This window comes from Thamnophis elegans, chromosome 13 (genome assembly GCF_009769535.1).
Source record: "Thamnophis elegans isolate rThaEle1 chromosome 13, rThaEle1.pri, whole genome shotgun sequence".
NCBI classification, from domain to species: Eukaryota; Metazoa; Chordata; class Lepidosauria; order Squamata; family Colubridae; genus Thamnophis; species Thamnophis elegans.
In genome coordinates this window covers 3,307,787-3,333,835 of record NC_045553.1, presented here as the reverse complement: position 1 = coordinate 3,333,835, position 26,049 = coordinate 3,307,787, and the positions used below count along the sequence as shown (strand labels likewise).

Below are 26,049 nucleotides of genomic sequence, written 5' to 3'. Positions count from 1 at the left end.
TGAATGTCCAAAACTCAAAAAGTTGAGTTTTAGTAACTCCTCCTTCGCCGCGCTGTAATTTACAATTGCAAAACCACAAAGATAACACAACGGTTGCAAAACGAGCAAGTGTGGCTGGCTAGGAGTCACCCTCCAACGGAGGCACGCAGCTAAAGCGATCTTAAGATTTTATTTACACACGCAGCAAGGTGACGTTGAACGACTCTTAAAATAAGGGGGTCCTTATTTAAAATAAGGCGGCAAGAACTTCAAAAATGTTTGGATTCTGTGCCAAAATTAAAAGGGGGAGAAGAGAAATATAAACCCACTCTGCTCAGAAAATCAAACCGATTTTCTGATTCCAGATAGGAACCTTGTTTGTGTGTTTGCTATTTTATGTGTCCTTGGCAAAAGGAGGACTGTTTCTCTCCTCAAGGCTGTTACAGTGAGTGTGATAAAGAGAAAAACTGAATGGAAAGAAGATTTGACATGTCTTTTCAATACCGCGGCTTTTCTCCCGATTGGTTCTGCTTATGAAGAGGGGACTCAGGCAAAGCTCCGGATTCCAATATTGTCCGTCTCCACGTGAAAGAACTGGCTTTAGGCCCCAGGTCCATTTCCCAGAGCTGTGTTAATGAAACGATGGCCCGAAACGAGACAGGCTCCGCTATTCCCGACGTGCCTTCTTGCTTTTCTTCTTGTCCGATTTTACAGCCGCATCGTGAGCTTTCCGCTTCTCCGCCAATTTGTTTGCCTGAAGAACAAAAAGAAAGGGGGAAAAAAAATTTGCTATGTCCAATTCTCACAAGAGGAGTTCCCGGAAGATGGGCTCCAGCATGAGTCTGAAAAGCTCAGAAGACTAAGCCTCTGCCTCAATGTTCTGACCGGGGCTTCCCAAGAGCAGGAAGCCAACTCCTGGTCCTGACAAAAACCCCTTTTATTCATTGACTGTGGATTCTGCTCATTCACCTCCAGCAAAGTCTTTCAAAGGAGGATTTACAGTCACAGACCTCATCTGGCTTGGAGAGCTGCCAGGCGAATCTCTGCAAAACCTGGCAAGGAGCCTCGGAGAGTCACGAACCAATGAAGCGAACTAATGGTCTCCTGCAAACTCCACTCCCCTGTCGCTCCTCTTTTATTGCCTCTGGGAGGGGCCATTCACCGTCCACCTGTGGCCTCACTCCCAAGTCGACCCCTGTTCTTTAGCTCTTCCCTTCGTCTGGCTACTCTGCGCATGCACACACTGGGAACAGGCTCCAGCTGTTTTTCTACCTCACTGATATCTGACTCCGAAGGCAGCTGATAACTGGCATACGGCGCTGGGCCCCTCTCTGCCTCCGACACAGAGCCCTCATTAGAGCCTTCCCCAAATTCCAGGACTGGCCCATGTTCCTCCCCAACCTCCTCACTGTCCAAATCTGCTGACAGCTCCGCTGGCCGGCAATAACATCCAAGTGACTGGCCCAGATTGCACCCTTCAGCATTATCCTGGGACATGTATAGAGAATTCATTCCTAATTCCCGCAGTTCTCCAAGAACTTCAGGAGGGAAATTGAGCAGAGCAATAAAAGAAGAAGAAGATACCTCTCTAATTTTGCGCTTCTTCCCAAACATTATTTTTTGGTAGAGGTATTTTTCCCGTTTCTTCATCATCATGATGGCCAAACGCTTTTCCTCGCTCTGCTGTTCTTGCATCAGCCGCTGCTTATCCTCCTTCACAACCTGGCCAGGTGTCACCTTCACAGGGAGATTCTAAGAGAAGAGGAAATGGTGCACTCAAAAGATAGTTTCAATTAAACCGGAGAACAAAACAGTCAGGGAAAATCCCTCAGCCAATGCTAGAAGGCTTGCTTTCAATATTAAATCATCATCTCCTTTTAACGACCCCATAATCCCTTGCAGAGCGGAGTCTGGGCAACTGACTGGAGATGAGAGTGTTTACTGGCCGGATGACCTCCCTGTCACCAATGCAGAGTTTTATTCATTATGCCCACAGAGAGAGAAATATCTGTCTCTACCTAGGATCGATCCCACAGCCTCCTGCTTTCTTTGCTGGCTCACTCTGAGATTGACATCAGTTCAAAAAGAGCTGCAAATCATAGATAGTCCTCGAATTACAGCAGTTCATTTAGTGACAGTTCAAAGTTACGATGGCACCGAAAACCTGTAAGCCTTTTTACTAGGACTGGATTCAATCAACGTCCTACCACTTTCTGACTTCATAATAAGCATCTTTTAGGATACCTTGTTCTGAGATCGCTGTGCTTCCATCTTGCGTAGTCTCCCTTCGTCTTCCTTGTCAGAATCCTCCTCCTCCTCCTCCGAGCCTTCAGTTGCACCTTCATCCTCTCCACCGCTCTCCTCTTCCTCTTCCGACTCGCTATCTTTGGCTATTGAAAAGATCCAAACCATGTTTAGTTGCTGTTCTGACCCAGGCTTCCCGAGAGAATGAAGCAAACTCCTTGTCCCGACAAAAAAACCTTTTATTAATTGACGGTGAATTCTGCTCATTCACATTCAGCAAAGTCTTTCGAGGGAGGATTTACAGTCACGGACCTTATCTGGCTTGGAGAGCTGCCAGGCCGATATCTGCAAAACTTGGCAAGGAGTCTCGGACAGTCACAAACCAATGAAGCGAACTAATGGTCTCCTACAAACTCCACTCCCCTTTCGCTCCTCTTTTATTCCCTCTGGGAGGGGCCATTCATCGTCCCCCTGTGGCCTTACTCCCTAGTCGACCCCTGTTCTTTAGCTGTTCCCTTCGTCTGGCAACTCTATATATGCGCACACTGGGAACAGGCTCCAGCTGTTCTTCTGCCTCACTGATTTCTGACTCCAAAGGCAGCTGATAACTGTCAGACGGCTCTGGCCCCCTCTCTGCCTCCGACACAGAGCCCTCATCCGAGACTTCCCCAGACTCCAAGACTGGCCCAGGTTCCTCCCCAACCCTCCTCACTGCCCGAATCTGCTGCCAGCTCCACTGGCGGGCCATAACGGTTGCTGAGAAACTCCAAATTCTCAGCCCCTCCCACTGAATACAATACGCTCGCCAGAAGCCCAGGAACAGCTGGATACCTGGTTGTTCACCCTTTTGCAAGGCCAAAAGTTTCAGCTTCTCTGGGGGCATATAGTCCCCTTCTTTCTCGGAGACAAACGGGGAGAGGTGAGGAGGCAGCATTACGCCGGGGAAGTAATCGGCTACCGGAAGGCGCATCTTGGCGTTGACCGAGTCGAAAACCCACTGAGGCTGGAGGTAATATCTGGAAAGAGAGGAAAAGCTAACTTTGAAATGGGTACATTAGAATGTCAGTTGTACATTGTCCTCTTACCACAATGTACAATGAGCCGCGGTACTGCAGTCTACTTCTGCCGGCTGCCTGCAATTTGGCAGTTCGAATCTCACCAGGCTCAAGGTTGTTGGCTCAGCCTTCCATCCTTCCGAGGTGGGTCAAATGATGACCCAGATTGTTGGGGGGCAAGAGGCTGACTTTGTAAACTGCTTAGAGAGGGCTGGAAAGCACTGTGAAGCGGCATATAAGTCTAAGTGCTATTATTATTTCTTTGTTCTCCCTTTTCCCATCCCTCCCTCCCTTCCATCCATCCATCCATCCATCTATCCATCTCAAGGTTGACTCAGCCTTCCATCCTTCCAAGATGGGTAAAATGAGGACCCAGATTGTTGGGGGGCAAGAGGCTGACTTTGTAAACCGCTTAGAGGGCTGGAAAGCACTGTGAAGCAGCATATAAGTCTAAGTGCTATTATTATTCCTTTGTTCTTCCTTTTCCCCTCTCTTCCTCCCTTCCATCCATCCATCTATCTATCATCCATCCATCTATCCATCTCAAGGTTGACTCAGCCTTCCATCCTTCCGAGGTGGGTAAAATGAGGACCCAGATTGTTGAGGGCAAGAGAGGCTGAATCTGTAAACCCTTTAGAGAGGGCTGTAGAAGCACTGTGAAGCGGTATATGTCTAAGTGCTATTATTATTTCTTTGTTCTTCCTTTTCCCCTTCCTCCCTCCCTTCCATCCATCCATCCATCTTCTATCTATCATCCATCCATCTATCCATCTCAAGGTTGACTCAGCCTTCCGTCCTTCCGAGGTGGGTCAAATGAGGACCCAGACTGTTGCGGGGCAAGAGGCTGACTTTGTAAACCGCTTAGAGGGCTGGAAAGCACTGTGAAGCGGCATATAAGTCTAAGTGCTATTGCTGAGTGTGGAGGGAGGGAGGGATGGGCCATGGTGGTTCAGTGATTATAATATAGTATTGCAGGCCAATTCTGCCGACTGCCAGCAGTTCGATTATCACCACCTCAAGGTTGACAGCCTTCCGTCCTTCCGAGGTGTGTAAAACGAGGATCTGGATGGTTGGGGTTTGCAAGAGGCTGACTCTGTGAACTGCTTAGAGGTGGCTGGAAAGCACTGCAAAGCGGCATATAAGTCTCAGCGCTGTTGCTTACGAGCACAACTGAACCCCAAATGTCTGCGGTCGAGACCGCTGCGAAGTGAGTCTTGGCCCCACTTAACCACCTCTCTGGCCACAGTTGTTAAGTGAAACATTGCGGTTGTTACGTTAGTTACATGGTCGTTCAGTGGATCTGGCTCCCCCTCCCCTGAAGGAACACTGCAACCGTCAGAAATATGAGTTAGTTGCCGAGTGCCTGAATTTTGATGGTGTGTGTTTTGCAATGGTCGTACGTAGGAAAAAAGAATCACAAGTCACTGTTCTCAGTGCCACTCTCGCTTCGAATGGTCCCTAAGCGAACTCTTGTAAGCCGAGGACTATTTCACAAGCTCCATTCATGAGCCAAGATCTGACGCAGACGAACAAGATGGGAGTTAATTTGCTTTTGTGACATTTCACAGCGCGGCTCCTTAAAATTTGATATCCATTTTTTTTTGGGGGGGGGGAGGGTGGGGGGGGGGACTACCAAAGGGCAGTTCTCACCTTCCAACCACTTGATTCTCTGCGTTTGGGCGGTCCACAATCTGGTGGGTGATGCTTGGATCCGCAACATCGTAGGTGGCGCCAATACAGACCGACTTGTCCCACGACACTTTGCCCCCAAAACACCTGGGGAAGGAGAGGAGGGGCTCAGCCAGAGCTAGCGACAGATTTTGCCTTCAAAGGCATGTTTTTTTTTCCTATTCTTTTTTCCAATATATTTTAGACTGTTTTTATTAAAGATTTATATCGTGTATGGGTTCTGGGAAGTCGGGGGAAGGAAGGCGGGGGGGGGGGTTGGGGAGGAGGGAGGGATGTATATTAGGCTTGACGAGGGGTGCTGGATTTTAAAGTAATATGATTGCACATGTATACTGTCTTCTCTTATTTTTTTTTCTTTAAAACTAAGATATGTTAAGTATATTGATATGGAAGCATAAATACCATCAACATAGAATGGAGTTTGCTCAGAAGCTGAAATACACCAAGTGAATGAGAGGAAGAGTGGGAAGCAGAGGAGAGAAGAAAGATAGGAAGAGAGGGATAGGAGAGAGGGTAAGGGGGGAAGATGAGGATAAGGAGGAGTGGAATGAAGAGAGAGGAGAAGGAGAAAGGAAGGGGAAGTAAAGGATGATGGAGGGAAGAAAGGAGGTAGGAGAGAGGTAGAAGAAAGAGGTGTACGGAGAGCAGAAGAGCTAATAATGGGTTTTTATCTTTCTGGGCGTTGATGGCAAGAGGAACTGATGTAATTACTACTTAATGCAATAGGATATGGGCTATGTAATAGTATACAAAATGGAAAATAAAAAAGCATATTTTAAAAAAAAGGCATGCTTAAATTTAAAAGTGTGTGTCAGGCCTGCAATTATATTTCCTTTTTGAATTTTGGCCTGCCTTCTCTTATTTCATTATGCTGTCTCATTAGTATAGTTGATGGGAGGGGGGAATAGACAGGAGTAGGATTGTGGAATGTATTGTTGTCATTCTTTTCTAGAAGACCAAGCTCATCTTTTGTCTCCGCACCTTTACACCTGACCGGAAGCAGCTGGGTGTGGATGCCAGCGTGGAAGAAGAAGATTGGACCATGTGATGGATTGTGGGTGTGGGGACAAGAACATGAATTTTTAACTGGGTGGGATTCTGATGTCATTTCCACACAGATGTGCTAAAATGTCTGTCTTATTAAATTGAAACTTTAAGGATCGTTTTGCCTTGGACTCTGATTTAATTCTACATGATACTTGTTTACAATACGTGTTTGCATTGTTGGAAAAATCACTGTGGGAACAACCATTGGCCTGGATGGTTGAGAATCTCTTACGACGTCACAAGAGATTCCCCTTCCCAAGCTCTATAGTTTAAAGTGAGTTTTGCCCCATGGAGTCATCAAAAAAAGGAGGAACATTTAATCTTTAGGTAGCCAGAGGGGGATGTCTAGATTCTCAGCCAGGTTAAACGGTGTCCCAAAGGCGCTTTTTCAAGAGGCCACTGGACTTTCTGGTTCTTTTTTCTTTGAAGGCATTTCGCTTCTCCTCCAAGAAGCTTCTTCAGCTCAACAGGCCACAGAATTTATGAAGAAGTCACAACTCACTCAGAGCTGAAGAAGCTTCTTGGAGGAGAAGCGAAATGTCTTCGAAGGTCCAGTTGCTGTTCTGACCTAGGCTTCCCAAGATCACGAAGCCGACTCCTCGTCCCGATAAATCCTCTTTTATTTAGGTTCGAGGGAATTCCTCTCCAGCAAAGCCCCGGCCGGCAGTCTTGCGGGAGATTTCACAACTACAGACCTTGATCAGGCTTGGAGCGCTGCCGGGCCGATATCTTCCAAACGCCACGCTGTAGCAGCAATTACTTGGCAAGAAGTCAGGAACAGATCTTCACCCGAATGAATTGAACTCCTGCAAGCTCCACTCCCCTTTCGCTCCTCTTTTATTCCCTATGGGAGGGGCCATTCACCGTCCACCTGTGGCTTTATTCCCGAGTCGGCCCTTGTTCCTTAGCTGTTCCCTTCTCCTGGCAGCTCTGCGCATGGGCACATCAGGAACAGGCTCCAGCTGTTCTTCTGCCTCACTGATGTTCGACTCCGAAGGCAGCTGATAACTATCGGATGGCCCTGGCCCCTTCTCTGCCTCCGACACAGAGCCCTCATCAGAGCCTTCCCCAGACTCCAGGACTGGCCCAGGTTCCTCCCCAACCCTCCTCACGGTCTGACTCTGCCGCCAGCTCCACTGGCCGCTGACGGGCTTCAACAACTGCCTCTTGAAAAAAGCATAGCCAGAGGGGGAAGACAACTTACACACACCGCCTCCCCCGGAATAAGATTACATCCATTATCAGGCACATTGACACTTCCTGGTGGTCCTAGTGGAGATGCTTACAGGAGGCTCACCTTCAACCATGACCTAAACGCAGCCCACCACTCAAAGGGCGGTAGAGCAACACAACGTTAGTCCCACCCTTGCCTCGAGTTCCAGAAGAGAGCCGGTAAGACGAAGGTGAAGACTTAACACACCTGATGACAAAAGCTAAGGGTTCGCGCGGCACCTCCCGGTTGAGGAAGAATTGCAGCCCTTCAAAGAGCTTCTTCTGTTTCTCCAGATCCTCTTCTTCCTTCTTCCTGGTCTCCTCTTGTTCGGCAGTTTCCTGGGTAGAGAGAGAGAAAGAGAGAAAGCTCTACCGACTCCCTTCTCCGTGTGGCAAAAGGTTACGGGCGCCAAAATGAACGAAGGGACAAAAATCTCGGGCCTTTCGTGTATTTAATTCAATGCGGTGGAACGTCGTCTGGATTCCCAGGAGGGAATCAATGAAGAAATCATCTTCGAAGAATCACTACACGAGCCACGGTGGCGCAAGTGGTTAAGAGTGCAGTACTGCAAGCTACTTCTGCAGATTGCCGGCTGCCTGCAATTTGGCAGTTCGAATCTCACCAGGCTCAAGGTTGACTCAGCCTTCCGTCCTTCCGAGGTGGGTCAAACGAGGACCCAGATTTTGTTGGAGGGCAAGAGGCTGACTCTGTAAACCGCTTAGAGAGGGCTGTAAAGCACCGTAAAGCGGTATATAAGTCTAAATGCTGTTTTCCTTCCTTCCTTCCCTTCCCTTCCCTCCTGTTAGAATACAGTATTGCAGGCTAATTCTGCTGATTGCCAGCAGTTCGATCCTTGCTGGCTCAAGGCTGACTCAACCTTCCATCCTTCCAAGGTGGGTCAAAGGAGGACCCAGATTTTGTTGGAGGGCAAGAGGCTGACTCTGTAAACCGCTTAGAGAGGGCTGTAAAACACTGTGAAGTGGTATATAAGTGCTATTGCCAGCCATCTTTCTTAAGTTCGGGAGACTCTGTATTGACATTCCATGCAGGGCGTCAGCGGATCTCAGATTACAGCAGCTGGGTTGAGATGGATGCAACTATTGGGTAATGTGATTTATGACACAGACTGAAGGGAGGAAAGGAACACGGGCAAAGTTCAGAAGCGGATAAAGAAAGCAAAAAAAGATGGCTGCAAATAAGAAACGCCTAATGAAGCTGTTAATAAATCGCTACTTTTTATATTACAATATTGGGTCACTAATTATGAATCAGGCATTGTTAGGGAACTTTACACTGGCATTTTCTTAACAATAACTACTTCAGTCCCCCCCACAACATCCTGCGTGTCGGGAAGGTATTTTCCTCGACCCCCCCAAAAAAAGGGGGTGGGGGTGTCACTCACTCCTTCCACAGGAAACTCATCCACTTCAGCTTCATCCTCTATGTTAGGAGCAACGACTCGGGCCAGGCTGGTGCTGAGAGCTGACAGTTTCTAATGGGAAAAAAAAGAAGAGAACCATGAATTGATGGGAGATGTGATCCAAGCGAACTTAAAGCGAAGCACCCTAAACCCTAACTCAGAAAAGTTTATTTTTTGTTCTCTTACGTATAATTATAGTTATACATTCACATTTTTTTATATTCATTATTCTTATGCATTTGTCGTTCCATTTACAGGGTTATAATATACCATCCCTCGCCTGTTTTGACACCACTTTCTTTTCCCTCCCTCCCTTCTCCACTTCCTTCCTTCCTCCTCTCCTTTCCCTTCCTTCTTCCCTTACCTCTCCCCTACTCCTCTTTTCCTCTCTCCTTTCCTCCCCTCTCCTTCTCTTTCTCTTCCTTCCTACTCATTCCCTTCCTTCTTCCCTTACCTTTCTCCTACTCCTACTCTTCCCCTTCCTCCCCTCTCTCCTTCTCTTTCTCTCCCTTCCATCCTCTTCCATCCTCTTCCTCTTCCTCCCCTCTCTTCTTTCTCTTCCTTCCTTCTTCCCTTACCTCTCCCCTACTCCTCTCTTCCCCTTCCCCTTCCTGCCCTCTCTCCCTTCCATCTTCCTCTCCTCACCTCTATCTTCTTTCCCTCCTTTTCCTCTGCTCTGCTCTCTCTTCCTTTCTTTTTCTATTATTATAGGTTCTTTCTTTTCTCCCTCCCTTCTCTTTCTTCCTCCCTCTCTCCTTTCCCTTCCTTCTTCCCTTCCCTCTCCCCTACTCCTCTCTTCCCCTTCCCCCCTCTCTCCTTCTCTTTCTCTCCCTTCCATCCTCCTCTCCTTGCCTCTATCTTCCTTCCCTCCTCTTCCTCTCTTCCTTTCTTTTTCTATTATTATAGGTTTTTTTCTTTTCTCCCTCCCTCCCTTCTCTACTTTCTTCCTTCCTCTCTCCTTTACCTTCCCTTCCCTCTCCCCTACTCCTCTCTCTCTCTCCCTTCCATCTTCCTCTCCTTACCTCTATCTTCCTTCCCTCCTCTTCCTCTCCTCTTCCTTTCTTTTTGCATTGTTGTAGGTGTCTCTTCCAGCTCTTAATTTTTATTTTCTTGGGGTGGCATTTCCGCAAACCCCAAAATAGCTGGGTGGTATCATTTCTTGTTCCCTTTCCTTCTTAGATCTATCCTGATTATGTTTCCCCCCCTCTTTTGTATCTTACTTTTGAGTATATACTTATATACTATTATTATTTTTTCTATCCCCCCCCCAACCCATCCCTCCAATTAAGGAGGGAAACCTGTTAAGACCTGGCTATTCCGGCAGGCCTGGGGCTGTTGACCTCACTGTTGAGGTCCAGCCCCGATTAGAACGAATGCATGTGTTGTGCTTTTAAATCTGTCTTTATATATATATATATATAATTTCTTTCTTCCTCTTCTTTTTGTAAGCCGCCCGGAGTCCTTCGGGATTGGGCGGCATATAAATTCTATTAATAAATAAATAAATAAATAATAAATGTGGAAATTTGGAAGGACAGGATTGGGCATCTGCGTTCTCACCTCCAAAGTGCTCTCAGAGTCCAAGGCATAAGTTTCTCCATCCTCTGGCTGGCTCTCTAATGAAGAATGGCCTTCGATCTAAAAAAAACACACACACATCCCGGAGACGGGGAGGTCAAACCTCTGGGATTGTCCAGGCAGGCCACCCAAACCGTTGAGTTCTAAACTCTTACCGTTATTTTAAGGTTACAGTCCCAGAAACTTGCAAATATGTTTTGGAATATTTCTTTTTAAAAAAAGGAAGTGTTGGGTCTGGCTTAATATTTTTTAAAAAAGGAAGCTGGAATCAGTTAAAGGGCGACCCTGATTTACAACAGTCTGTTTGAAGTTATAACCGCACTGGAAAAAGTGACCAACAGAACAGAATTGTTGTGGCCCACCAGCGGCCCACAGAGCTAGCAGCAGATTCGGACAGTGAGGGGGGTTGGGGAGGAAGATGGGCCAGTCCTGGAGTCTGGGGAAGGCTCTGTGTCGGAGGCAGAGAGGGGACCAGGGCCATCTGACAGTTATCAGCTGCCTTCGGAGCTAGACAGCAGTGAGGCAGAAGAACAGCTGGAGCCTGTTCCTAGTGTGCGCATGCGCAGAGTTGCCAGACGAAGGGAAGAGCTAAAGGACAGGGGTCGACTTGGGAGTAAGGCCACAGGTGGACGATGAATGGCCCCTCCTAGAGGGAATAAAAGAGGAGCGAAAGGGGAGTGGAGTTTGCAGGAGACAATCAGTTCACTTCATTAATTCGTGACTCTCCAAGACTCCTTGCCAAGTTCTGCAGATCTCGGCCTGGCAGCTCTCCAAGCCAGATAAGGTCTGTGACCGTAAATCCTCCCTTGAAAGACTTTGCTGGATGTGAATGAGCAGAATTCACAGTCAATTAATAAAAGGGTTTTTTGTCGGGACCAGGAGTTGGCTTCATGCTGTCGGGAAGCCTCGGTCAGAACAAGAATAGCATCCATAGTGTTTTGCCAACGGCTCTGCCTATTTTTTTCAATGGTCATCTGGGTATCTCTCTTTCTATCTAGGGATATTGCCTGTTAAGAAGATAAACTGGGCTTCTCAGTAGCTTGTCTGTTTGACTCACCTTTGGGGGGTAGTGCAAGTTGAGCGTCTGGTAGAGACGGAAATTGACAAAGCCGAGGAGGGTGGTGTAGAATTCAGTGAAAGTAGCCATGACCCTATAATCCACATCTGTCGGGTGCTGGAAGAAAGTCAGCCAGTCACTCAATCAATCAATGTGCAGAGACATAAAAAATAACTAACTCCCAGTTCTATTTTCTTTTTGTAAACAGGAATATATTTGTTTTAAAGAAAGGGCTGGCTTAATTTCGTGGCCCGACAAATGCGCGGTGACGAAACCACAGCGACGAAACCGCGACATCATAAACACGCCCACAACGCGCCGACAAAACCGCGCCGACAAAAGCGTGATTTCAGTTAAGGTAAGGGTTAGGTTTAGAACTCGCGGTTATTACTTGTTTGTTGAAGGTGCGCTTTTGTCGGCGCACTGTTTTCGTTGTGCTTCTGTGTTCATTCGTCGGCGCGATTTAGAACTTGCGGTTTTCTCACCGCGGTTTCATCACCACGCTTTTGTCGAGTGCACATTTGTCGGGGAACCGCTTAATTTTAAAAAGGAAGTTGAAATAAGTACAGGGAGAGACCGTGATTGGAGGGGGCAGTGATTTCGTGTGCTGCTTGCATTCCCATGGATGGGACTTCTCTTGTTTCTGCAGACTGGTTTCTGGCATGATGTGGTCCAGTTCCGGTCCACGGACTCCTGTTCTAAGCTATCCTTCCCACATCAGGTGGGAAGTTTGATAGCTTTCTCAAAAGTTCACCAGGTACAACTGCCAGCCCCCCTGCACACTTGGGTTAATCTTTCGGGACACGGTTATGAATATGCATGTCTACAGTTAACACAAAATGCCGGATCAACCTTCGAGGCAGTCTGTAAATCAGGCCTAGAGCGGTCTGCTTTCTGGGTCACTTGTCCATCTGCATAACCTCCCATAAGCTTAGGTCAAAGATTCAGCTTTTCTTACGAAGTCCTGAATCTGATTTTTCCAGTAAGGAAGTTTGTCCTTGCTCTCTCTCTCTCAAGAGAGAATTGGGACTGAAATTGGAATGTTGGTTGTTAAGTCATTTCAGGCGTTAAGTCAAGGCACCTGGAGACTGGACTTCATTTTATGACCGTTTTTAACAACAGTTGTTAAGCAAGTCATCACGGTCATTAAGTGTAGTACACAGTTGTAAGTGTGAACCCACCTTATCCAATGGATTTTTTTTTTTTTTGCTAGAAAATGCAATCATGGGACACTGCAACCTGTTGTAAATGTGAGATGAGTTGCCAGCACCCAAAATACAATCAGGATATCGCTTAGGGTGAGGTGACAGTTGAAACTTCAAGGATCATGTTGTAAGTAACTTTTTTGGAATCTGTTTTAACTTTGAATGGTTATCGTAAGTCAACCTGCATAAAATAATTTTACGCTTGCAATACTTCAGATATTAAAATGGATAGAATGTTTTTTGTTTATCGGTACTTGTTTTCAATACTTTTAAGCTTTCTAAATGATGTTAACAGTCATAATTTGCAATCAATTATGTAAATTACCTGCACTGAAGGAATAAAATATATCAAGATTTATCACTTTACAATGGAAAAAGGGATCTTACAGGCCCAAGAAGGGATACCTTGGGTTGGTAATAAGAAGCAAAATGTAATGTTTTTTTTAAAAAATGAGAGGAATGCTTGTAAATAAATTAAGACAATGCTGTATCCAAGCAACTGAACCCAAACAGCTTCTAACAACGAAACTCCATGCTTAGAGCTAATTGTTAATTGCCATTTTCATCTTTTTTTTAAAGTTAATGATTTCCTTCCCACAAGAACACCAAACATTAAACCCCAAGCACCAGAGTTCAGCAAACAACAGGAAGGAATCTGCCTTCGGGTGAAGAAAGACTAATTCTGTTCAGTACATAACAGAGTTGGAAGGGACCTTAGAGGCCTTCTAGTCCAACCTCCTGTTCAAGCAGGAGACCTTATACCGTTCCAGACAAATGGCTATCCAACATCTTCTTAAAGACTTCCAGTGTTGGGGCATTCACAACTTCTGGAGGCAACTTCTGTTCCACTGATTAATTGTTCTGTCAGGAAATTCCTCCTCAGTTCTAAGTTGCTTCTCTCCTTGATTAGTTTCCACCCATTGCTTCTTGTCCTGCCTTCAGGTGCCTTGGAGAATAGCTTGACTCCCTCTTCTTTGGGGCAGCCCCTGAGATATTGGAACACTGCTATCATGTCTCCCCTAGTCCTTCTTTTAATTAAACTAGACATACCCAGTTCCTGCAAGCGTTCTTCATAGGTTTTAGTCTCCAGTCCCCTAATCCTCTTTGTTGCTCTTCTCTGCACTCTTTCTGCACTCTCAGCATCTTTTTTGCATTGTAATGATCAGAACTGGATGCAATAGAGCCGAGGTGGCGCAGTGGTTAAATGCAGCACTGCAGGCTACTTCAGCTGACTGCAGTTCTGCAGTTCAGCTGTTCAAATCTCACCGGCTCAGGGTTGACTCAGCCTTCCATCCTTCCAAGGTGGATAAAATGAGGACCCGGATTGTTGTTGGGGGCAATATGCTGACTCTGTAAACCGCTTAGAGAGGGCTGAAAGACATTGATGACTGACTGTCTTACCTGTGTATGACTTGGACTGTTTGATGGACCCTGATGCCTCTATTTCCATGAAAGTAAAAGCCTATTTAAACTGCAGTGTCTCTGTATGCTGGTTTGTGTGTTCTCCAACACAACTCTCACAACGCTTCTCTGAACGCACTCGATCTCCCAACAGGGAGATTACCCAACAGGTGTGATGCAGGGGAGCCAACACTGTTTCTAGGACCAAACTGCAGATTTCGCGCAGGCCGCATCAAACTTGCCCCATGTTTGCCTGCCACTCAGCCTTCCATCTTGAATGGTCAAGCTGCATTTATTTCTTTTTTTTAATTGAAATTTTTGAAAAAAAAAACTTTTACAAATATTTACCTCCCTTCCCCCCGCTCCCCACCCAACCCCCCCCCCCCCCCCCCCGGCTTCCCAGAACCAATACAGGGTATAAATCTTTAACAAAGATATTCTAAGATAAACTTTAAAAAAAAGTTAGTATCAACTTTCATTTGAGCTTTAACTCCTCTTGTTTTCCCTAAATTTATTTTAAATCCGGACACTTGGCCGTATTGATTAATCCTATTCATTAAAACCTTACTGCAGTGGTTCCCAAACTTGGCAACTTTAAGACTTGTGGACTTCAACTCCCAGAATTCTCCAGCAAGACTTGTGGACTTCAACTCCCAGAATTCTCCAGCCAGCTCTGGCAAAGTTGCCAAGTTTGGGGACCACTGCCTTACTAGATTCCTGTGGTTGGGTTAATGTTATGACCAAATCATCTGCAAAAGCGCGTATTCTATATTCTTGATGCCTAATCTTGATTCCCTGCAAATCATCTGATCCCCGTATTTTATTCAACAATAATTCCAGAGTTATGATAAACAGTAATGGGGATAGGGGGACAAACCTGCCTTGTACCTTTCTCGATTTTAAATGGATCTGTTAAACTTCCACTGACTATAATTTGTGGTTTGTTCCTGATATATTGCTTTAATTGATTGTAAAAAGTGCTCTCCTATTTGCATTTTTTTTGCATTATTTTTCAATAAAAATTGCCAATTCACTCTATTTCTATTTCTTAAATTTATAGGCCGCCCAATCCCGGAGGATTCCGGGCTGCTTACAGAAATAAAAATATTAAGAAAAGATTAAAAGCAAATAAAACACAGCAGATTAAAAGAAACACAACATGCACCCAATCTAAGCGGGGCTGGACCTCAATCAAGAGGTCAACAGCCCCCAGGCCTGCCGGAATAGCCAGGTTTTGATAGCTTTTCGGAAGGCCATGAGAGTGGGTAGGGTCCGGATCTCTGGGGGTAGCTCATTCGATCAAAAGCTACATTTATTTCTTAAGGACAGGGGGTCGCGAGCAAAGAGAAACTTTTAACCTGGTCCAACGGTGTTAAACAACAACAGCCCCATACTCACGTTGTGGGAAAAGGCGTACGGCGTTATCCAGGTCACAATCTGGCCCAGCACCTCAGCCTGGTAATAGATGCCCTTAATGGAGAGAAAAACCTGTGGAAAAACAGAGAAGAACGAGACTCTAAAACTGCAGGAAAGAAAGGACGAACACAGGGTTGGTAAACCTTCTGGACTCAGCCGGTCAACAATTCAGAAAATGCCTAACTCTGCGGGGCGTGTGAACAAAACAGTCACTTAAAAATACAATCCAATTGTGTGTATGACACCCACACGCAACCCAGGATCGGCCACGTGCCACTTTCCTTCAGGAAGTGTTCTCTTTTTGGTTGACCCGCTCTGCGGCGTGTGCCGGGACTTCTCAGCGGCCCACGAGGCCTTCGTTCTTGGGAATAGCTTCAGGGAGTCCGCGGCCTCCGAACACCTCACAAAATACCGTATTTATCGGCGTATAACACGCACCGGCGTATAACACGCACCCCCCATTTTAACACAAAAATTTGAGTAAAAATTTTTTTCATTAAAAATAAATGACTTGGAAGCTCGGAACTTAATGTTGGATTAAAATTTATAACATTAGAACATGAATTATAACATTAACTCCTCTTAAAAGGCAAATATGAAATGAAAAAACACCTCTTTGAGCAAAAGAACTTAATCAGAATCACTGCTTTTTGGAAAACCAAAAACCTCTTCCTCATCTTCACTCTCTCCCTCTTTTTTCCCTTCCTTCCCCCTTCCTCTTGCCTATCAACTTCATCCTCTTTGTCTTTCTGCTCTTTCCCTCTCTTCCCCTTTTCTTCCTACCTCCTTCCTTCTCCCTCCCTTCTTCTTTTTCTTCCTTTCTTCTTCCATCTTCCTCCTTCTTCCATTCTTTCTCCTTCCATCCATCTTTTCTCCTTCCATCTTCTCCCCCCCTCCCTTCTTCTTTTCCTCCCCCCTCCCTCCTTCCTTCCTCTCCTTCCCTTTCTCACACACAGGAAGGGGAGGGGGGCTATCTAGTCGCTTTCACAGCATAATTTCTTTATCTAACTTTTAAAAAACAGTGTGCAAATCAAACGAGATTTTCGTAACCTGCGAAGCACCAAGTTATATTATGTTGTTACAAATTCGCAGCTACTCCATTCTTTCTGATAGGGAACTACATTTCCCAAGATGCCTCAGGTCCTCAAAGCGCTGAACGCAGCTTTGCAATTGACTCCAGCGAGGCCTGGCAGCCGCCGGCTGGGGTGGTTGTCAGGGCGATGCGGAGCGGACGCGCCGTTTGTTACTGCTTCCAGCAATCAAGACGGACAAGGGAAGCGACTGAAACGGACGCTGGCCGCAGGAGAGCGAGGCTGCTGCTGCGGCTTCTGTTTCAGTAGGGAAGAAAACTTCCTTTCGCTTCCCGAATTTGACTGGGTCCCGGGGCTTCTGCCGGGCGGCAGAAGCCCGGGAAGCGAAAGGAAGTTTTCTTCCCTATTGAAACAGAAGCCGCAGCAGGAGAGCAGGGCTGCTGCCGGCCGTTTCACCTTGCGCAGCGAATTTGACTGGGTCCCGGGCTTCTGCCACCCGGAGTATCGGCGTATAACACGCAGGCAGGGTTTAAGCTTGCAATTTTAGTTTTAAAACTGCGTGTTATACGCCGATAAATACGGTATATGGTTTTTAAATGCTCCAGAGGCCACGCAGCGGCCTGGCCCTCTCTCGTGTGACTTTGGGAAGCTGCACAAAACCGCACCGCTATTCATGCATGGCCTCCGGAGTCTCCAAAAGCAGCACAAAACCACGAGTTTCGGAGAAGAGTTGCGGTTGAACACTGATGTGTTGCTCAAATTATGGCGCGCCAGCTTAAAAATGTGTGTCATATGTACGCTGTCTGTGGACTAGCAGCTCTGTTGTTTTATTCTCTTGGCATGTAGTCATCATCATTTAACGACCCCCATAATCCCTTGCGGGGTGGAGTCTGGGCAAGTGAATGGAGCTAGCAGAGTATTTACTGGCCAGCTGCCCTTCCCTGTTGCCAGTACGGAGTTTTGTTCGGCAGACAAATTCTCATCGTGCCCAGAGAGAGAAATATCTGCCTCTGCCTAGGATCAAACTCACAGCCTCCGGATTGTGAGGTGAGAGCGCCCCCTCTAGGCCACCGCATCACTCTTATTCTCTGGCCATGTATTGATCCGAGGGAAATCGATCGGCATCGGCGTCTCCAGCTCACCTTGCGAAGACCGCGCGAGGCGACGACGTAGTTAAGAAACTCCACCGTCAGCCGACGACACAGCTGGATGGTTTGGACGTGACACTTGCCGGTGCGTGGGAAGGTGGAGAAGAGGACGCACATGGAGAGCGCATCGTCCAAATCCCGCAGGGCGTCGACGAAGGTTGGGTATCTGCAGCCATTGAGAGATGACAAGTTCAAGCCCCACTACCTGCCTCTCCTGACACTTATGCGAGAGAGTTTGCACGTATCATTGTGGCTTCCTGCTATCACGGCTTAATCTGCCAACAGGAATTGCCCCAGATCTGTCGTGCAACCTTGCTTAACCAGGTCTCGTTGAACAAACCGTAATCGTCTGGATAACCACTCAAGTCCAAGCAAAACTTGATACGTAATTGCAACAGTAGAATTTGCAGGCAATCATTTGAAAACTGCTCACTTTTGTTCTGAGCTAGGCTTCCCCAAAAAGCATGAAGCAGAACCCTTTTTATTAAGTGCATGTGAATTCCTCTCATTCACATTCAGCCAAGGCCTGGCAAACAGTCTTTCAAAGGAGTATTTTTTTTTTTTAAGTTTTTTTTAGTTTTATTTGTCATTTATAGGCCGCCCTTTTCCCTGAGGGGACTCAGGGCGGCTTACAATTTGTGGGAAGGAGTGCAAGACAAAACATAAAATATGTGAATAAAATAAAATAAAACAGTAAAACACAACATTCATTCAACATTCAGGTGGGGCGGGTTAGGATCTTATCCCCAGGCCTGACGGGATAGCCAGATCTTAAGGGCTATGCGGAAGGTCTGGACGGTGGTGAGGGTACGAATCTCCACGGGGAGATCGTTCCAAAGGGTCGGAGCTGCTACTGAGAAGGCTCTCCTCCGCGTAGTCGCCAGTCGGCACTGACTGGCGGATGGAATTCGGAGGAGGCCTAATCTGTGCGATCTGATGAGTCGAAGGGAGGTAATCGGCAGAAGGCGGTCTCTCAAGTACTCAGATCCACTACCATGGAGGGCTTTGTGGATGGTAAGTAGCACCTTGAAGCGCACCCGGAGATCAACAGGTAGCCAGCGCAGCTCGCGGAGGATAGGTGTTATGTGGGCGAACCGCGGTGCGCCCACAATCACTCGCGCGGCCGCATTCTGGACTAGCTGAAGTCGCCGGATGCTCTTCAAGGGCAGCCCCATGTAGAGCACATTGCAGTACTCCAGCCTAGAGATCACAAGGGCTCGAGTGACTGTTGTGAGGACCTCCCGATTCAGGTAGGGCCGTAACTGGCGCACCAGGCGAACCTGGGCAAATGCCCCCCTGGTCACAGCTGACAAATGATGGTCAAAAGTCAGCTGTGGGTCCAGGAGGACTCCCAAGTTGCGAACCCTGTCTGAGGGGTGTAAAATTTGACCCCCCAGCCTGAGTGATGGAACGTTGGCCAAATTATTGGGAGGAAAACACAACAGCCACTCGGTCTTGTCTGGGTTGAGTACCAGTTTGTTAGCTCTCATCCAGTTCTTAACGGCCTCAAGACCCCGGTTCATCACGTCCACCGCTTCATTGAGTTGGCACGGGGCGGACAGATACAACTGTGTGTCGTCCGCGTATTGATGGTATTTTATCCTGTGCCTCCGAATGATCTCGCCCAGCGGTTTCATGTAGATGTTAAATAGTAGGGGGGATAAGACCGAACCCTGCGGCACCCCATATATTAGGGGCCTAGGGGACGATCTCTGCCCCCCAACCAACACCGACTGCGACCTGTCCGAGAGGTAGGAGGAGAACCACTGTAAAACAGTGCCTCCCACTCCCACCTCCCGCAGTCATCGCAGAAGGATACCATGGTCGATGGTATCAAAAGCCGCTGAGAGGTCAAGGAGAACCAGGATGGACGCATGGCCTCCACCCCTGGCTCTCCAGAGATCATCGGTCAATGCGACCAAAGTATTTATGACCACAGACCTTATCTAGCTTGGAAAGCTGCCCTGTCAATATTTTCCAAACGAGGTGCTGTGCAAGGAAAGGCTGGGCACAGAGTCTCTGAGATTCACGGACAGATCTTCACACTCCTGAAACAAACTAACGAACGAATTGTTTCCTGCAAACTCCACTCCCCTTTCGCTCCTCTTTTATTTTGTTGCTGGTTCTGTTCTGACCGAGGCTTTCCAAGAGCATGAAAACAAACTCCTGGTCCACCTTTTATTAATTTACTGTGAATTCTGCTCATTCACCTCCAGCAAAGTTTTTCCAGGGAGGATTTACAGTCACAGACCTTATCTGGCTTGGAGAGGAGCCAGGTTGAAATCTGCACAACTTGGCCAGGAGTCTCCAAGGAGAGCCGAGGTGGCGCAGTGCTTAGGGTGCAGTACTGCAGGCCACTTCAGCTGACTGTTATCTGCAGTTCAACGGTTCTAATCTCACCGGCTCAGGGTTGACTCAGCCTTCCATCCTTCCGAGGTGGGTGAAATGAGGACCCAGACTGTGGGGGCAATATGCTGACTCTGTAAACCGCTTAGAGAGGGCTGAAAGCCCTATGAAGCGGTATATAAGTCTAACTGCTATTGCTAACTGCTAGTCACGAACCAATGAAGCGAACTAATGATCTCCTGCAAACTCCACTCCCCCTTTGCTCCTCTATTATTTCCTCTGGGAGGGGCCATTCACCGTCCACCTGTGGCCTTCCTCCCAAGTCGACCCCTTTTCTTCAGCTGTTCCCTTCGCCTGGCAACTCTGCACATGCGCACACTGGGAACAGGCTCCAGCTGCTCTTCTGCCCCACTGACTCCGAAGGCAGCTGATAACTGTCAGACGGCCCTGGCCCCCTCTCTGCCTCTGACACAAAGCCCTCCTCAGAGCCTTCCCCAGACTCCAGGACTGGCCCATCCTCCTCCCCAACCTCCCCGCTGTCCGAATCTGCTGCCAGCTCTGCTGCCTGGCCACAATTTTCCCCTCCCAAAGCCATGAGATCTTGAGGGCCTTCAACTATTACCTCTCTTTGATGATGTGGTCCAATTTATAAGCCGGCTTGTTGTCTTTCAGCCGCTGCACCGTGGTCCATTCGCTCTTCCCGTAGGCTTTACGCAATTTGCGGACAAATACCTTGGGGAGGGAAACATTTTACAGCCCTACATTTCCCAATGTCCAGACAACAATTCTGAGGGTCCGGCTTGCTATCCACCAGCAACTTTCCTTCCTCTTCTTCAACAGGGTTACCCCGAGACTTTGGCTTGTTTTCTTTTATACCAGGGGTGTCAAACTCGTGGCCGTGGGCCGGACACATCACGGGCTGGCCACGCCAACCCCCATTTTAGCAAAAGGGGGGGGGGGAAGCCATGATACGTCATGTGACGACGTGAGTTTGACAAACCTGTTTATACTAAGCATATTTTTTAAAACATATTTTTACATTTCTCTTAAGGTAAAGGCTCCCCTTGCACCTATGTACTGGTCGTTCCCGACTCTAGGGGGCGGTGCTCATCTCTATTTCAAAGCTGAAGAGCCAGCGCTGTCTGAAGACGTCTCCGTGGTCATGTGGCCGGCATGACTCAACGCCGAAGGCACATGAACGCTGTTCCCTTCCCACCAAAGGGGGTCCCTATTTTTCTACTTGCATTTTTTACGTGCTTTCGAACTGCTAGGTTGGCAGAAGCTGGGACAAGTCACGGAGCTCACTCCGTTACGCGGCGCTGGGGACTCGAACCGCCGAACTGCCGACCTTTCTATTCGGCAAGCTCGGTGTCTTAGCCACTGAGCCACCACGTCCCTTTTCTCTTTCTCTTATGAACAAAATTAATTAATACTAATCTCATTTCTCTTATGGCCGTATTCTAAATACTCTTATTTCACAGACATCCAATGCTTTAACTTCTCACCCAGAATTTCCAGCAGCTTTAATGGTTTTGGAGCTGGATAAAAAGATCTTAAATTAACTTTGCCACTGAAAACCTGAACTGTTTAAGTGAAAACTGTGCCGATCAAATCGTTAACACGGGAAGAGAAAATATTCTGCAACTGGGCATGTGGCAGAATAGCAATTTTATTAGCAAGTGCTAATAACTTCCCCAAGGTGGCTGTTACCCCCAGAGGTTCATCTGAGCCGAGGTGGCGCAGTGGTTAAATGCAGCACTGCAGGCTACTTCAGCTGACTGCAGTTCTGCAGTTCGGCTGTTCAAATCTCACTGGCTCAAGGTTGACTCAGCCTTCCATCCATCCGAGGTGGATAAAATGAGGACCCGGATTGTTGTTGGGGGGCGATATGCTGACTCTGTAAACCGCTTAGAGAGGGCTGAAAGCCCTATGAAGTGGTATATAAGTCTAACTGCTATTGCTATCTGCAGCTTTTAATCATTTCAGGGGTCCCATCCTCCCTCCCACAATCGTGATACCTTATAGTCCCGGAATTTGTTGACGATGGGCTCATGGAGGAGAAATTTTATGTCTTTCAAAAGGTAGAAGGTCCGGGCAGCTGTTGATCCCTTGTTCACCTTTTTCTTGTGTTTAGGTTCGTGAGGATAAATCCCTTTTAGGATGCAGAGTCGCCTGGAAAAACAAAAACAGGGGAGAAGACGGATTCAGCTTGCTCATTTGCTACCGTAAAGTCTTGGCTGCAGAGGTGGTATTCAGCCAGTTCTGACCGGTTCTGGCAAACCAGTAGCGGAAATTTTGGAGTAGTCCAGAGAACCAGCAAATGCTACCTTTGGCTGGCTTTGCCCTCATCTATTGTCTGCCTCCCAAGTCCCAGCTGGTCGCAAGGGAATGGGGATTTTGCAGTATCCTTCCCCTGGAGTGGGGTGGGAAGAGAAGGGAGATTTTACAGGAGTGGGGAGGGAACGGGGTATCCTTCCCCTGCCATGCCCACCAAGCCACATCAGGGGTTGCCCCAAAGAAGAACCTATTCTCCAAAGCCCCAGAGGGTAGGAGAAGAAGCGATGGATGGAAACTAACCAAGGAGAGAAGCCACCTAGAACTAAGGAGAAATCTTCTTTTAGAACAATTAACCAGTGGAACAACTTGCCTCCAGAAGTTGTGAATGCTCCAACACCGCAAGTCTTTAAGAAGTTGGACAAGCATATACATTTCATAAATAATTAAAACACGCTTTGGCCAAGCATGTTGTGTGTGACCTCAACCATCACTTAGCCCAGTGTGATCCTTACACAAATATTCCTCGGTCTCCAAATTTGCCCGGCTTCATCCCATCAGTTTCGACTCCATCCCTACCAAGGCAAAGAGCCGAGGTGGCGCAGTGGTTAGGGTGCAGTATGAGGTGGCGCAGTGGTTAGGGTGCAGTACTGCAGGCCACTTCAGCTGACTATTATCTGCAGTTCAGCGGTTCTAATCTCACCGGCTCAAGGTTGACTCAGCCTTCCATCCTTCCGAGGTGGGTGAAATGAGGACCCAGACTGTGGGGGCGATATGCTGACTCTGTAAACCGCTTAGAGAGCGGCTGAAAGCCCTATGAAGCGGTATATAAGTCTAACTGCTAATGCTATTGCTATAAGACATCACTGCACCTTCACTGCTCAACCAGAGCAAGTGACACCTATGACAGACCGCTGAATATCTTTGCCGTACCTGAAATCCGGAAGGCTGAGCTGTAGTTTCTTCCGAGCTTTATTCCTGGTGATATAGTTGGTGGCGGAACCCCTCTCGTACTTTCGGGGGGGAAAAGAGAGACAGAGTAGTTAATTATCTTTTGCCTGCAAAGGACTATTGCCTTACTACCGGAGGCTGGACGGGCAGCCTCCCAGATACGCTGCAGCTCCTCAGTTGGCATATTTGCCCAGCTGGAAAGTGCCAAGCAAAAAGGCCCTCCAAGGATTGATGTAATGATCTACGAGAGCGTCCCTTGGGTGAGAGACCAAGAAGAGGACTCAAAGACTAAGCCAGGGGTCTCCAACCTTTTGGACCCCCAAGGAGCACTAAATTCCTAATTTTAAATCCTGCTGTTCAAAGATGCTGGCTCCCCGGCTACAAAGCGCCCTTGACTACGGGCCAGAATGGTCAAACAATTGGCAACTCCAAATCCCGACTAATAAAGGCTCCGTCTTATGCACTGGCAACAAAAATCAGAACGCCAAACACCAGCTGGGCGGGACACAACCTCGTAGACGACGCTCACTCAGTCAAAGACCTTGGAGGGCTCATCTCGAATGATCTAAGCCCCACTGTAACAGCATTGCCAAAAAGGCATTAAAGAGCTGTCAACCTAATCTTCTTCTCCGGCAACATTGTATTGCTAACTAGGGCATACAAAACCTTTGCCAGACCCGACCTTGGATACAGCTCTGTGAAGTACCCGTGGTTCGTCCATGAGGCCAATGTTGAGAAAAGACACGGACACGAGCTTTCTCGGGATGGAGCGACCCAGATTGGGGTCTGGGACCCGCTTTTATTGAGATAGGACAAAGGCAGGAGGAGCAATCAGCATGTGATTTAAGACAGCCTGTCAAACTACAATTGCTAATGTACTGCTCAGGGAAGTTCTGTCTATATATGGTCAAATCCTGGGCGTCGTTGGGTAAGGCACATCTAGAGTGAACTATCAGGATGTTATGTTATGAACTATCAGGATGTTATGGAGTACTATCAGGATGTTATGTCCTTTAGGAGTTTGTTTTTTCCCGTGTGGTTCAGCGTGGCTGCGCATGCACTGGGCCATGGGTGACCGCCACACCTACACAAGGAGTTATATGACAACACAGCTCGTCTGCCTGGAATCCACACTGCACATCGGGACATTAATACGATCAAGCGAGTCCAGAGGTATTTCACGAGAAGAGTCCTCCACTACTCAGCTCACAACAGAATACCCTACAACACCAGGCTTGAAATTTTGGGCTTGGGCAACCTGGAACTATGCCGACTAAAGTCTGACCTAAGTGTAGTTCACAAAATTGTCTGCTACAACGTCCTACCTGTCAACGACTTCTTCAGCTTCAACCTCAATAATATGCGGGCAAACAATTGATACAAACTCAAGGTCAACCGCTCCAAACTCGATTGAAGAAAATACGACTTCAGCCACAGAGTGGTCAACGCCTGGAATGCTCTACCCGATTCCCTTGTTACGTACTCAACCCCCCCCCCCCACAGCTTCAACCTTAAACTGTCTAGCATGGACCTCACCCCATTCCCATGAGATCCGTAAAAGGGTTGTGCGTAAGCACACCAGCGTGCCTTCCGTCCCCTGTCCTACTGTCCCAATTTATTTGTATTCATATCCTTCGTTCATGCCCGTTTATTATATTTATACCTGCTTATCTTGTACATGTTTGACAAACTAATAAATACAAATGCAATTTCCCCACTCAAGGTTAACGGCACCTCACCTCATCCTCCTTGCCTCCAAAGAACATAGAATAGCAGAAGGGACCTTAGAGGTCATCCAGTTCAACCCCCTGCTCCCCATTTACTTGTGCTCATTTCCTGCGTTCACGCCCATCTTCAGACTTATACCTGCTAACTTGTACATGTTTGACAAACTAAATAAACAAACAAACAAATAGAATAGAATAAAATAAACAAACAAATAAAATATAAAATAAATAAAATAAAATATAAATAAAATAAAATATAAATAAAATAAAATATAAATAAAATAAAATATACAATAAATAAAATATAAATAAAATAAAATATACAATAAATAAAATAAATAAAATAAATAAAATAAATAAAATAAATAAAATAAATAAAATAAATAAAATATAAAATAAATAAATAATAAAATAAAATAAATAAAATAAATAAAAAATAGGGGTAGACTGCTCTTGAGCGAGGAGGCTCGACCCTCGGCTCCATTCTTCCCAGAAGCAATTGCTCTGCTCGGACGGGACAGAGACCCGCGAAAGCGGCGACTCGCAAGATGCGTGTCAAGAGGCAGCGGCTAAACCCGGAAGTGGCAGCGCCTGCATTCAGACGTTCTTTCAAATACACGTGGGAGGGGAAAAAAGAACCTCGGACGCTTTTTCAGGGCGGGCGTTGCAGCCGCCGAGACCACGCGTGGAGAGAGCCCCTGCGGTACCTTCTTTTTCTCCAGGCCGCCCATCGTGACCGACCGGCCGCTTCTCCCCGTCCGCCTTCGGTCCACGTGGTGAAGATGCTTCCGGGGAAAGGGCTACGCCCCGCCCCTTCCGCCATCGGGAGGCCCTACTCTTCCTTCTCTGAGGGTTGTCTACATCAGTGCCTGAACGGGAGTCCGGAGGGGCGGCTCTATAGGCCCTCGGGAGCGGACTCCGCGTGGGATGGAAGATGTGGTTTATCCTCGTGGTTGATCACGCCACGAAACTCTTCCCCCGAGGCCGTTTTTTCGAGCAGGCACATAATTAGAAGGCCGGGGAAGGGTCCTCTGGAGAAAAGGGTCCTCTCGTGGGCGGGGGGGGGAGCTTGATGGGGATTGGGTGTCCGGGATAAAGAGGCGGGGCACGAAGCCGAGTTTTTCCGCGTCTCTCTGCTGCCCCCTGGAGGCCTCGGACTGGGAGCTCCGCTTTGGCTTCTTCTTAAGGGACCGGATTTTGCTTTGCTTTGGCGCAAGGGCGGGAGTGGCGGGTGGGAAGTTATCGCTGCAGAAGGACTTCGAAGTTTT

The 26,049-nt window shown here is 47.4% G+C and overlaps 1 protein-coding gene across 1 annotated transcript; it reads right to left on the bottom strand.

Moving 5' to 3' along the window:
• On the bottom strand, positions 1-25,592 carry PES1 (pescadillo ribosomal biogenesis factor 1). The gene is made up of 15 exons (XM_032229909.1): positions 25,489-25,592; positions 23,037-23,116; positions 21,848-22,001; positions 20,452-20,561; positions 17,478-17,649; positions 15,287-15,376; positions 11,283-11,399; positions 10,208-10,285; positions 8,630-8,719; positions 7,435-7,565; positions 4,929-5,054; positions 3,055-3,239; positions 2,224-2,369; positions 1,564-1,731; positions 1-733 (listed from the first exon to the last, which is right to left on the bottom strand). The coding sequence occupies exons 1-15, from the start codon at positions 25,510-25,512 to the stop codon at positions 647-649; spliced, it is 1,758 nt and encodes a 585-aa protein (XP_032085800.1). The 5' UTR covers positions 25,513-25,592; the 3' UTR covers positions 1-646.
• Positions 25,593-26,049: the final 457 nt, after the last annotated feature.